The sequence below is a fragment of the Schistocerca gregaria genome, chromosome 2 (assembly GCF_023897955.1).
Source record: "Schistocerca gregaria isolate iqSchGreg1 chromosome 2, iqSchGreg1.2, whole genome shotgun sequence".
NCBI classification, from domain to species: Eukaryota; Metazoa; Arthropoda; class Insecta; order Orthoptera; family Acrididae; genus Schistocerca; species Schistocerca gregaria.
In genome coordinates this window covers 292,778,329-292,792,223 of record NC_064921.1, presented here as the reverse complement: position 1 = coordinate 292,792,223, position 13,895 = coordinate 292,778,329, and the positions used below count along the sequence as shown (strand labels likewise).

The following is a 13,895-nucleotide window of genomic DNA, read 5'->3' as shown; positions in this document are numbered from 1 at the left end:
GATGCGTCGTGATGCAAGACCTCACACTGCAGGTCAGACCCGCAATTTATTGGGCAGTTTTGGCTGGGAAGTTTTAGGCCACACACCCTACATTCCTGATCTTGCACCAAGCGATTACCATCTGTTCATCCACCTCAAACACCACCTCAGTGAGAACCGTTACAATGACGACGATGACGACATGAAAACGGGAGTGAGCTCTTGGTTATTGGAGCAGGCAGCAAGTGTTTATGAAGAGGATATTTTAAAAGTGGTTGAGAGGTATGGTATATGTTTAAACAAACTTGGTAACTATGTCAAAAAATAGTGATGTATGTACTTTCTTAAAATAAATTTACTCTTTTGAAATAACCTTTCAATGTGTACTTACGTTCAAACGGACCTTACTTAAAAAACACTCCTCATATAACATACTCTGGTTTCAGCTGGACATTTTCAGTGTTGTAGATTGTAGCAGCTTTCATCACTGTCGAACAACGTTTTGTTTTATTCACTTAGGCAGCTGGGAATCACAAAGTTGTCTGTGATAGGAGGACACTTGGATGCACATGTAGACAGCAATGTTCTCATGGACAAAGGTGGTGAAGAGTTGAAAGTAGCTGCACTCAATGATAGAGGAACTGTCTTAGTATGGCAAGAGTCGGCACCACAACTTTCCCGGTAAGTTTTGAAAGCTCTGCAAAATTTGAAATGAAGTATGAAATATACTGTAATAGTGTGATTACTGGCAAGAAATGGAAAGGACATTGGCACATACTTATTTTGTGTATTGTTTTGCAGCTGTATTTTTGTGATAAACCGTCCACTAGAGGTTGCCGATTTTGTGGCTAATCGCAGTCAGTTGCTGTTTGTTACTAAAGATGGTGAAGCATTTGAGGGTGAAGTAAAGATGAGAAAAGGCAGAAAAAATGTACCTGACAATAACAAGCAAGTCAATGGCATACATGAAGAACCAAGAGAGTTTGTGAAAATAAGAAGACTACCCCATGTGCATCGGGGAGTAAGCGTTGCTTCAGATGTGAAAGGGAGGAATTTTGCCATTATACAGGTAGGTTTGGCAGAGAGAGAAATATATCTAAGAGGGGGAGAGAGGGGGAGGTGTACATAATTTAAGGAGTAAAGGGGCTCTTGTTGTCAGCAAACACATAAGCAAGACTGAGAATTTGGCCACTTGACTCTGAAAAAGGATCTCCCAGTCTTGTTTATAAGATTTTCGGCAAGATGGCGCCTGTACTTTTCGATGAATTGTTGCTTTTACCGCTTGAAATATAAACGGCATGTCATTGCATATATGTCTTTGATAAGTTCAAGGGCACTGTTTTCTGTTGTTCTGTCTTAAATATTCTACTTTTGTGTGTTTTTATGGTACTTATTCTACATTTTGTATTTTTAATATTGATTTTGCTGTGTGTTTTTTTTATAGTATTGTTAGTTTTGTGATAGAAAAGCTTGAAGGATTATTATAAGGAAATAAATGACTGAGCCATCAAATGGCACTAAAACCAAAAGCCCATCAGTCATGAGTGAAACCTGCCATCATCTAGTGACTGAACTCTTGTCCTTTGGAAAGTGATCTTTGCTGTACTGACAAGAAGACCACATGGCAATTGGATTTTGTATTTTCTGTTTTTAATATTTATGGTATGTGAAACTTAGAATTCAAACATCTGTCACCGAAAGCTGTTCGATGCAGTCTCGGAAATGCTGTTGAAAATAGGCTTTGAAGTTTTCCAAGTGTTGTGAATTTTGCAAATCAAGTTTGGTTTTTGGTGGGCTGTGTGGCTCTGTGCTAGGGTGCTAGTCTGCCACGTTGAGCCATCCGGGTTTTCCCAGCCAAGGCAAATTTTTAGACAAAGGTGCATGTAGTACAAGCACTTAGTGATGATTAATAAAAGATCAGTAATTAATAGGTTGTATTTGCAATGAAAACCAGATTGTCGTGGGATATGTAATTAACAAAAAGAACATTCATTTGTCATAAAAATGACACTGTCAATATTAGGAAAAGGTTAGTGTGCTGCTAGTGATACAGTGGAGATGTTCCTCTCACTCCTTTATCAGGCTTTTGATTGTGCCTTTCTGTGAATCAGTATTTCCACTTGGGCAAACAATCAATTATTGAAAAAATAATTAAATTGGCTAGATAAAAAATCTCTCACCAAGTGGCAGCAGAACACACACATAGAAGACTGTCATAATTTGCAAGCTTTCGGAGCCAGTGACACCTCCTTCAGGCAGAATGGTTGAAGAAGGAAGAACGTTGAAGGAAAAGGAGTGGAGAAGTCTAGAAAAAGGGTAGATTTCGGGAACGTCACCCAGAACCACGGATCGGTGGTTTTCTTCTCATCCTGTTGAAAAAATTAACTTTATATGTTTCACTTTTCTTGGAAATCATTGTAGAATGTGCACCTTTATGTAAAATTTTGTGTCGGCAAGGAATGGAACCTAGGCCACTAACAGAGTAATGAAGGTGCTACCACAGGGCCACGCCACCTGTCAAAAAGCTGACCATACTTTAGTGCACTAAAGACGTTCAAAGTCATTTTTCTTTACATGTTTTGAGAGTCATATTGGAATGCTTAGGGTGATTGGTATTTAAGTTTTGAACTTCATGGACCATAATTATAAAACAACAAAAAATAAGATTGTCATGTGGTCTTAGGATGAGTTAAACATTCTATCACACGGACTGCCAGGAGGTGCAGGTTTCCTTGCACTGAAGCATTTTAAAAGCTTTTCCTCTAAAATAAAACTGATTTTTAAAGAAAACACTGAATGTTAGATTTAAAAATTAATCCATTAACTACCCCTAAGAACATATTAGTGTGCTGCTCACAGCATACTATTTTGCTAAGGTTTTATACAAAATTTTATTTTGTTTTGGTACCAGGACAAAATTTATACAGGGTGTTTCAGAAGTGATGGTCAATATTCAGGGATGTGGAAGAAATGATCATCCAAAACAAAGTCGAGTAAACTTGGGCTCTAAAGTGCATACCTTAAGAGCAATTCTTGATCTCAGATACTGTGGAAGAAATCTCTTACTGGAAGCTCTTAGCTTTCCATATTTTGGAAAGTGGTAGTATGGACCAAAACAAGAAAAAAGTCTAGTAAACATTTGTTCTAAAATGCATACCTTAAGAGCTATGAGCACTTTTTCATCTTCACTACTTTGAAACACAACTCTTCTAATAAACAAGAGCTCATAATTTTTAAGGTATGTATTTTACAGAACATTTTCACTAGACATTTTTTCCTTGTTTTGGTCTAGTTTGAATTGATCATTCTTGTCTTATCTCTGAATAATATTCACCATCACGTTTGAAACACCGTGCATGCGTGCGCGTGTGTTCCTTCCTTCCCCTACTCCCTTCCTTGCACTGAACATGATATTTGTCATTTTTGATTTTTCAGGTACACCCAAAAGCAGCTTTATTAGAATGTCCGCAAGTTACAACCAATGAAATGAAAGAGCAAATGCTCAATTTATTACAGACTGCCCATTCTGAAGATCTTATTCATGATGTCATATTTCAGGTCAGTACTAATGTATTACTCAGTGAGGTACAGTGTGGTAAGATGTATGAGCAGTTTACCTTTCCAGAATTTAAATAATCTAAGAGATGGAAAAATTCCCCCCAAATTTTTATTGTGCTTTGTATTCAATATCTGGAAGTTTTAGTTTTGAAACTGCAGTGTTACAAAAATTGTTTTCAAATAGATTGCAATATAAACTCAATTGACTGAACTGGTGGAACATTCAGGTCAGAATGCTTGTACTTTCTTAGTCTTATGTTGCACATTACTGGCAGTTCACACTGTAGTGTTCAGGTCTCTTCAGTGTCCTACCTTGATACCCAGAGAATAGATGTCATTAATTTTCTGGATTTGGTCTCCATTTTGAAATACTTTTATGCCATTACACCTATTTAAATTTATATCTGTTATTGAGTTTGGTCCCTGGATTATTTAGCTACGTGAGATCTTTCCTTTGTAAGCATTTAAACTTTGTGCAATTCCAGATTTTGCAAGCAAGTAAGTCTGAATGAAGACATAACATAGAACATTTGTTTCTGGTGGTGATATTTTTGTGTTGCACATTTTATTATTATATTCAAGGCAATCTGTCCACCAATTGGCCAGAATATTTCTCAGAACACAATCTGTGTGTTCTAGCTGACTGATTCATCATGCATAGGTAATTGGTGAATACGGACCCCTTGGCTTGAAAAAATTACCATTTTAGCTTGTATAATTGAATTGGCGAGCTGGAAAAGGGCTCATGACTCAAAGTAAATTTTTCACGACACTGTTACTATGCAATGGATTTAAGTAAGGTGTTGTGAAGTTGCTATGTTGCATTGGCCCCAGGGTGAAACAGTATATACCATTACATACTGTAGCCATAGAGTGTGGTCAGTAATCCTGTTTGAATCTACTGCAGATGATTCTTTTTCAAACCTGACAATGTTGATGAAGCAACTGTGCTATGAGCCAACAGGTTTATTCATATTGCACCCAGAATGTGACCATAATCGAAATGGGTTTGCTTCATTTTTATCTTGTCTGTTCTTCAGTGGTGACTGGCAGATATTGTTATAAAATCATTTCTTCTTGCTATGCACGAATGTAGAATTTTCTTTGTCATTTAGTTGCTTGTTTTCTTATAGGAGTAGGTCCACCATACATTTATTTATCTGGTCATGGCCTCTTCTCTAACTCAATAGCCATCTAATTATCACTTCTGCTGGTGAGATATGATTCGTTGTTAAACCAAATGATATATACAGATGTAAAGGTTAGAAATCACTGATAAACATAATGTGGAAAAAAAACTGGACATGACCCCTCCAACTCACCTAAAGGAACATATAAGACACTCTCTACTCATGAAATAAGTAGGTACTCGAAGAACACTTTTAGTTCACTCTCGGTATATTTCAGCTTCCACAAAGAACAAAATTATCATTTCTCACATAAATATTCAACTTCCTGTAAGTCTCCTATGTCGTTTCACATTAGACACAATTAAGATACTTTTACAACAGAGTTGGTTTAACAGCCACAGAAATCAAACATGTTTTGCCTCTACAAAGTCTGTGCTAAAGAGTTACTTAAGTCTTTCTCAACTCAACAGTTCTTTTATCACTAACAGTAGCTACCATTACAAAACAGCACAGAATAATGCAGAATTTGCTTGATTCTTCCGTGTGCTTTCACTACGCCTTCCATGGACCAACCGACCGACCGGCCAGTACTTGTTGGTGCCGTTAGACTGCCATGTTTGAAGTCTTCTCACGACAAACTTCAGACCTGCACACAGACAGGTGGCATGCAGTAGATAGTGTTCCTTTTGCCCACTCACATCTAAAATATTGTGTATTCGAGATGTTGAAAGGCCGAGTGGTTCTAGAATTTACGCAGAAATTCTCGAATCGCTACACCTGGCCTGCACTACCACTGTGCAACAGTGCTGAAATTCTAGACTTGCTACACCTGGCCTGCACTACCACTGTGCAACAGTGCTATTTATTCTTTGTTTTTTACTGTCCCTGTTAATGCATATCAGTAAAACAAATATTAGGCTTGACTAATTTGATAACACTATCAAAGAGGCCCACAGTTTTTGCTTTAAAAATCATGTGATTTTTAAAAGGAACAAACCGATGCTTTCCATCAACATGGGTCATCACTTGAAAAAATGGGATGAGAAGTATTTGCTTCGGCTGACTTCAGCTACATGTTGCAAAAACAAAATTACAAACATCTGCCAAAAAAACCACACAAAATGTACCTGAAGACTCTCACGACAGACCCCCCCCGTATAGTGGTTTACATTAAACCTACCAATAACCAGAGTGTTAGCAAACAATCACACTTACTCATTTACAACATTATTGCTGGAGGCAAATCTACTTTGGGTGTTGTTGAAACCTTTAAGAAGTATATCAGTAACACCATTTTTACATTTACATTTAGCAGCCATCCTACCTCTCTCTTGCACAATCAAATGGCTCAAGCTTTGATGAATGATAACTGTATTCAACTGTAACCCCTCCCCCTCTTTTCCCTGCCTGACTTCTAGCTAGCAGAGAAGGCTTATAATATGAATGATAATCTTACAATGTCATACAGTAGTGCTCTCATTTCCTACCTACCATGCCTTTCATTGTCATGTTGCCCCTACTCACTTTACCATTTTGTGTGTAAATCACCCCCCACACTTTTTTTCCTCTCACAGCTGCCATTTAGACAATTCACTTCACTGTCAAAACATTCGACATGAAGGGGTATTCACTGTATGAGAACTAAAGGGGCGCTCAACAAGAATTGGAACACATTCTCCCTCCCTGGGCAATTTAAGTTGAAAATATGTGGAATTCGTTGTAGAATCTTGTGGAATATTCTCGCTTCTGCACCTCCAGTATCTTGAAGTTCCAATAGATGGAAGAGCTGTACATAGCCTTCAAAATTTTGGCTACAATGAAGGTGCAGTCCAAAACCAAACAATCGAAAATCCAGGATGGAACATAACCATGTAATGAAAAGGATATTTACTATTCACCATATAGTGGAAATGCTAAGTCACAGAAAGGCATAACTAAAAGAATGTGAGAAACAGCTTTCTGCCAGCAAGGCCGTTATCACAAATAGACTGCAGTCTCTGGCAGCTGTAGCCAGACTGCGGGCAGCAGTGCATTATGGGAGAGGGAGCTGGTTGGGGGGTGAGGAGGAGGTTGGGGCAAGGAGGGGGAAGGATAGCAGGATAGGGGTGGGGGACAGTAAAGTGCTGCTGGGAGTGTACAGTGATGAGGTGTAGAAAGGTTAGGACAGATGGGTGTAGTTGGGAGGTTAGACAGTGGACAGGAGAGAGAGGGAGGTTAGTGGAAAAAGAGGGGAGTAAAAACAGAGATCCAACTCCCAATAAGCTCCTGTTAACTTTCCAGAATTTCATCATCTTGCGCCTTGCCTCACCATCGTTTACGAAATCCCTCAACGTGCAAGCTAACCTTACTTCCGCAGAAAGATCTGAAATCTGCCACCTGAAAAATGATCCCAACCTTATAATGCTACCTGCTGACAGGGCTCCACCACTGTTGTTTTCAATGCAAGGATTGCCTTGCAGAGGGACTCTGCCAGCTGTCAGATTCATCCACCTACAAACTCTGCCACAGTGACCCCATTCCAGAAATCCAGTTATATCTCAAATCTCTTCGCACCCCTATCACTCCCCGCACTCCTACCTTCTACATGATTCCTAAAGTTCCAAACCCTATCACCCAGGATGCCACATTGTGGCCAGTTACTGTGCCCCCACTGGGAGAATCTCTGCTCTCGTAGACCAACATCTTCAGCCTGTTACCTGCAACCTACCCTCCTATACGAAAGATACCTTCCATTTCCTCCACTGACTCTCCACAGTTCCTGTTGCTTTACCACTTGGTGCCCTGCTCGTTACATCATTACAATTGATGCCACCTCCCTTTACACTAACATGCATTATGCCCACGGCCTCACCGCAGTTGAACACTAGTTTTCCAACACCTGACAGTTGCAAACCACCTCCTCCCTAGTTGCCAAGACCAACTATATTCTCATCCACAATTACTTATCCTTTGAATGCATTACCTACAAACAAATTTGGGGTATGGCTATGGGCACCTGCATGGCACCATCCTATGCAAACCTGTTCATGGGCCATCTTGAGGAATCCTTCCTAAACACTTAGAATCCCAAACCCCTCACCTGGTTCAGATTCACTGAGACATCTTTGTGATCTGGCTTGAGTGTGAGGACACCCTATCAATATTCCTCCAGAACCTCATCACCTTCTTTCCCATTAACATCACCTGGTCCTACTCAACCCATCAAGCCACCTTCCTCGATGCTGACCTCCACCTCAAAGATGGCTATATCAGTACCTCTGTCCATATCAAATCTACCAACCACCAGCAATACTTCCACTTTGACAGCTGCTGCCCATTCCATACCAAAAAGTTCCATCCATACAGCCTAGCCACCTGTGGCTGTTGCATCTGTAGTGGTGAGTGGTCCTTCTTGAAATATCTTGAGGGCCTCACTGAGGCCTTTGCAGGCTGTAATTATCCTCCCAACCTTGTACAAAAACAGATCTTCCGCATCTTATATTTCGTCACCCAACACCTCTCAAAGTCCCATCGTCCAGCCACAGAGGGGCATTCCCCCATAACTCAGTACAACCCAGGACTGGGGCAACTGAATTACATTCTCCGCCAGGGTTTTGACTACATCTTGCTGTGCCCTGAAATGAGAAATGTTGTATCCATTATCCTTCCTACCCTTTCCACAGTGGTATTCCGCTGCCCACCGAACCTACATAATATCCTCGTCCACCCCTATACAACCCCTGCCCCAACATCTTTCCCCATTTCTCACATCCCAGTAATAGACCTAGATGCAAGACCTGTCCCATAGAGAAAAGTGTCAATTTTTTAGTGTGAAGAAAGCATGAAAAGCTATGACACCATTTGTCAATGGTCACTTACTAAGAGAATTCATTTTCTTCATTTGAATGACAAATAAATACAGAAATTGATTCATAAATGGTGATCATCCAGAGTCAACTGTAAGTCAAACCGATAACAAGCAGTCGTGTTGATTGCAGCGTGTAACTGTAAGTATTTTAATATTATTACCACAGTTGTGTGTGAGAATTGATTCTAATAGCGTTTGCTTTACAGAATATATTCTAAAATGATTTTTGTTGTCGTTGTTGTTAAAAACAACATTTTTTCCCCTTTGGTGCATCTTGTGGGACTGTTTGGTTTCAAAACAGAAATATTTTGGTTTCTTCTCATTAGTGGAACTGATGATGAAATGTTGTCGATAATTCTCTTATTAATAGAATTGAAAATAAGTGGTAATGAAAATTTGTAGATCTTATTGCGCCTGGTAAGTTTAAGTAATGTTGAGTGACTAAAAAGTTAAACATGTGTTGTAGTTCCACTGATTTCCTTTTCTGTCTTAGTGGCTAATGGTGCTACAATTTTTAGTTATTTTAATTGAGGTTCCTATAGTTCACTGTTGAAATCTTGATACTGGTAGGGATTACATGTGTTTGGGTTTTTTGTGGAAAAGTTGGTTTCATTATTTGTTGGGTGTTTATTTATTATTATTGTTATGTTTTCAAATAGCAGCACAAACATTAATATGTAAACTTTTATTCCACTTACATGTATTGTGGTTGTTTACAGGTGGGTGCTCGGGAGTTTCCAGCACATCAGTACATAGTGGCTCTGTCCAGTGATACATTGCTGCACATGATAAAACAAGAAAAGTCAAATGATGATAATGAAAATAATGTGCCTTGTGTGAAGATTAAGAACATTCGTCCTGAAATATTTGAACAAATATTGCAGTTCTTGTATACTTCAGATTGTGATCTCCTGAAGCCAGGTCCTTGCAGTGTAGAGTAAGTTACTCTCATGGCTCACCATGATTAATCTTCATTGTTTTAATAAAAATTTAAGTTTTATATGTAGCTTATCAAGTAATTTCTTCTTTGCATAATAAGTATGTAGCATATAAAATGTGGTAGCATGTAGGCTACTAAGCAGAAAGATAATACCTTCTAGCCGTAGGATAAACGAGGAGTAGGTGGATTTAGTCTTACTGTGCAATGATGTAGTCACATTTTGTGGAAAAAAAGCATGGACAATTAAAGATAACCAAATTATAAAATTGAAGAGAAACGTCGTGTCTCACATATGGAAAAGGGCACATTCATATGTGCAGTTACCAGGGAAGAGTATTTTCAAGTGATGCTGTTGTACGGTCATACATTACATTTATTAACTCCTGAAATTAGTCTTTGCAATGACAAGGTTTATCATTTTAAAATATTGGCAGTTTGAGGTTAACAGGCATATTCCCATGCAGTTCCACTCACGACACATTCTGTAGTCTGTTTCATAGTAATGCTAGTTGTAAGAGTGCTTACTGTAACCATCATCTACTACACACCCTAAGCTTTTGCTAATTTTACAGCACTTTTCCTCCATCACCCTGATCTCCACTGTGTTTATTATTGAAAACAGTGTCTGGTTGCTCTTGGAACTTCATGGAAAGCAAGGTTTGCTTCATTCTTGTCCTCCTCCCCTCTCCCCTCCCATTGCCCTTTGTTGGCACAGGGAAGCTTTTTGTGCCAGTGCGCATCATTTCACAAGACCTATTGCTTCCCATTAATTTAGCCTTCTTTATCTGAGATCGGCATTCATAGTGTCCAGCCACTGTATTTTAGTCTTTCCATGGTGTCTTTGGCCTTTGACAATGAGATGAAGGACTGAGCTTATGACTGAGCTGAGCGGTGCCCATATGTTGTGTCTGTACCAAGGAAGTCTCCATTCTTGCATCTTCTCATTTTTTGAAGCTGCTCCAGCAACTTGTTGAATCCTACTATACTCAGTCTTGTGGAAGTGTAAATGGAGGTCAAACCTTTGCAGATGATCAAACCATGCATGGACCAAACCAATTGAGTTGGTGCAGTGGTTAGCACACTGGACTCATATTTGGCAGGATGACAGTTTAATCCCTCGTCCGGCCATCCTGATTTAGGTTTTTCATGATTTAGGGAAATCATTCCAAGCAAATGCCAGGATGGTTCTTTTTAAAGGGCATGGCCGCAATCCAATCCTTGTTTGGACTTGAGTTTCAGGATAGTATGATTGTCTACAAAGATTTGGGTTCCATTTAAACACATTCACAAAAATTGAAACATAATTTTAGTTAGCAAGTTAGTAAAAGTGCCAAAATAATCGCACACACATTTTGTTCTCATTTGATCATTTCTGATCATGTTATGAAGGAACTTTAAGGTATGAATAACAAAGAAAAGCATACATTAACATGTAGAAATAGTTGCCTGAACTAATGCTGTAGATCGTATTAGCAGTTAACTGCTGCATTCTATATCTGCCACACACAAGTCGTAAATTCACTCGGTAAAATTAAGCTGCCACTGGGAAAAATATTGCAGCTTCTTCAGTATCTTTTACACCAGCTGCTTGTTTAGACACATGCTATTTATGTGCAGTTGTCCAATTTTCTCATAATATGGAGTTTGTTCTCTTTAGTCTTCAGTGTCCATACAGTTACACTTACTGCTGCATATCTGCCACAGATAACCCCCCCCCCCTCTGCTTTCCAGCTGCTAAACAAATCTAATACCTGAGCTTTTTGTGACTCCTTTCCCTTGTTTCACATTCACTGCTTTAACTTTATCAAATGCTAGCTTGGCATTTGTGTAACTTTCCATCTTTCCTTATCCTAACAGAACAGTCTGAAGTTGTGCAGTTACCAGTTGTATGAGATTAGCTGCCCTCTGTAATATGTGGTTTGGAAATTAACTACATCAATGAAATTTGCTTGACCATAAGCACCAACATATTTTTAAGATTCACTACACTTGCACCAAAGACAGATTTACATAAATAATTTAAGAGAGTTTATGTTAAGTTGTCTTTTGACAGTATTTTTATGAAAAAATGTGTATTTAAAAATAGTGAGTTTATATGTCTCTTCCTTCCATGGGTAAGTATTAGATAACAAATCTAAGTGTTCAGTTTTGAGTGCAAGATGGTTTTAAAATTTTATTTGGCACTTAACATTTATTTCACCTCTGACAATGCCTTGTGAATGTGAAAAGTGCTAAAACTCATCAAAGCATCATATTCGGTTTTAAATTATAGAGGCTCTATAACGAAGTTACCTTACTCATGGTTACGCGTCGCAGGACATGCTGTTTTTCAGCATTTTTGTCACTTGCCTTCCAAAAACAAGTGTAAAATGAATTCTAGCAGAAATACAAGCAAATGTTTTTATCAATCCCAAAATTTATAACAATAGAGGGAGTGCTGACCGAAAATACGAGAGAGGAAAACAATATTGACAGACCATCCATTCCAAATCATCAAAACTCAACCATTGCTTTTCTATTTGTCTGGCAATCTAATCCAGTGTGTTCTCATGTTACTCTCAGCTGTAATCCACATACTACAAATAATTTACCCAGGGACATAATTCTCCTTTCTTTAATGTATGTTCCCTTAGCTTTTTCTAATTTTTAGCATTATGTTTATTTCTTTGATATGTTTCAGGATAACAATTCAAGAATCAAAAGAAAACAGCTGCCGGGTATCTCAAAGACATCATGATGTGTTCAAAGAGCTTGATGTAAATGATATGGAAAATACTTCAGCATTCAGTGTGTATACTGAAAATAAACAAAAGAAGAAAATTAAAGCTACAAAGGAAGAAATTCAAATAGATTCAGAAAAGAGACAGAATCCTGTTCGTCTAGCCCAGGAAGCATCTAAGAAGCTAGGAATTTTACTGCTTCACCAGAAGTTACAAGAAGTACGGTAAGCAATTACTTTGTACTTGTCTCAGCTGCATAAAATGCAGGGGCATTGAGATACAATTTAATAGAAGAAAAGGAGCAGTTTTTGAAATACTGCCATTTAGTGTGCCAACATGTCTGGGACTTCATTGTAACAATGGCACATCATGCAGTTGCCTGTGGGGGAATTTTTAAAATAGGTTTCCACTGGCAATGAAGTACATTAGAAAAGTGTGATTAAGTCTTAAAGTGAGAGTAGAGGTTTTGGCTTTTGAGGAACTTTCTCTTTTGGTAGAGAGATTTTTATAGAATAGGAAAGTTCCAGGTATAATAAAGTTTCTGTGTGCGTACCTTTTAAATTAATTCCTTGAAAATGAAATTTCATAGGTTAATGCTTTTCAGTTGCCATCTGTGAGATGTGTGGCCCTACACCAATTCAGGTGTCCATCTCAGAACTGTTGAAAACTAATATCAGAGGTCTTATAAGATGAATTTCTGTTGCCAATAAATCATCAAAAATAAAGTACATTGCAACATTCAATATTGCATTTCATCAGTTTAATAAAATATACACAATATTACTGCTATAAAAAGTCATATAAGTAAAACATTTGTCCAGGTTAATTTAATATTTGAATGTGGCAAGTCACAAAAAGTGGTGAATTAACAAAAAGATACCAGAGTTTTCATTTGCGTAAATGGCGTTTCTGAGCTTGGCTGGGAAATTCCCACCACGCCTTTGTAAGTGTTAGTAATTTAGGAAGTCTAATAATACAATATTTCAGAATAATGTTACAATTTTAAAAGTATTGTTAAATCTAAATGTAATGTTTATGTGCTGGTAATTTTCCTGGACCAGTTGTGTGCATTTTATGAAGTGATTGAAACAGCCTTTTATCACATGAGAACCATTGATCCAGCCTTTTAACATTGAAAGTTTTTTTATGCTCTTGTACATAATATTTTACTTTCTGGGAGCAGTTGTTGGAAAATTGACATATTCTCAGAATAATTTAATACTCAGAATATCTCTCTCTCTTCTTTGTTTCCTTTTAAATTCTTAACTTCTTTTTTTATCTCCTTGCTTGTTCTCCCCCCCCCCCCCCCCCCCCATACCCCCTCCCAACTGTGCTCATGTTGGAAACTATCATTTTACTTTCCATTTGCCTTTATCACAATCAGTTGGCTTTATTACTTTCTTTAGTTATCTGATATTGCGAAATTTTTGTGCTAAGTAACACTACGTGAATTCCTTGTCTGTTGTGTGACATGGGATGATTTTGTATTCTGACTAATTTAGTAGTCTTGCACGTAAGTTTCTTTTCAGTTCATTTCTGATAGTGATGGCTGTAGTATTCTATTCTACATAGGAACTGTAGGGTTTACATGATGCACTTCATTCTGTTCTCTGGGTTTGGCTGATGTTGTTATTCTATTTTAAATAATGGCTATGAACATTTATTTTTGAAGTTGTTTGTGATTTTTTTTTTTCTTCTCACTGTTCCTTACAATCATACAA

At 38.1% G+C, this 13,895-nt stretch overlaps 1 protein-coding gene across 1 annotated transcript in view; it reads left to right on the top strand.

Moving 5' to 3' along the window:
• LOC126336900 (inhibitor of Bruton tyrosine kinase) overlaps positions 1 to 13,895 on the top strand; it is a 113,828-nt gene that overhangs the window by 58,000 nt on the left and 41,933 nt on the right. The window contains exons 7-11 of the mRNA XM_050001026.1: positions 499 to 660; positions 781 to 1,048; positions 3,415 to 3,537; positions 9,234 to 9,451; positions 12,135 to 12,398. Of these exons, the coding sequence (XP_049856983.1) occupies positions 499 to 660; positions 781 to 1,048; positions 3,415 to 3,537; positions 9,234 to 9,451; positions 12,135 to 12,398 (1,035 nt within the window). The remainder of the gene's footprint in view (positions 1 to 498; positions 661 to 780; positions 1,049 to 3,414; positions 3,538 to 9,233; positions 9,452 to 12,134; positions 12,399 to 13,895) is intronic.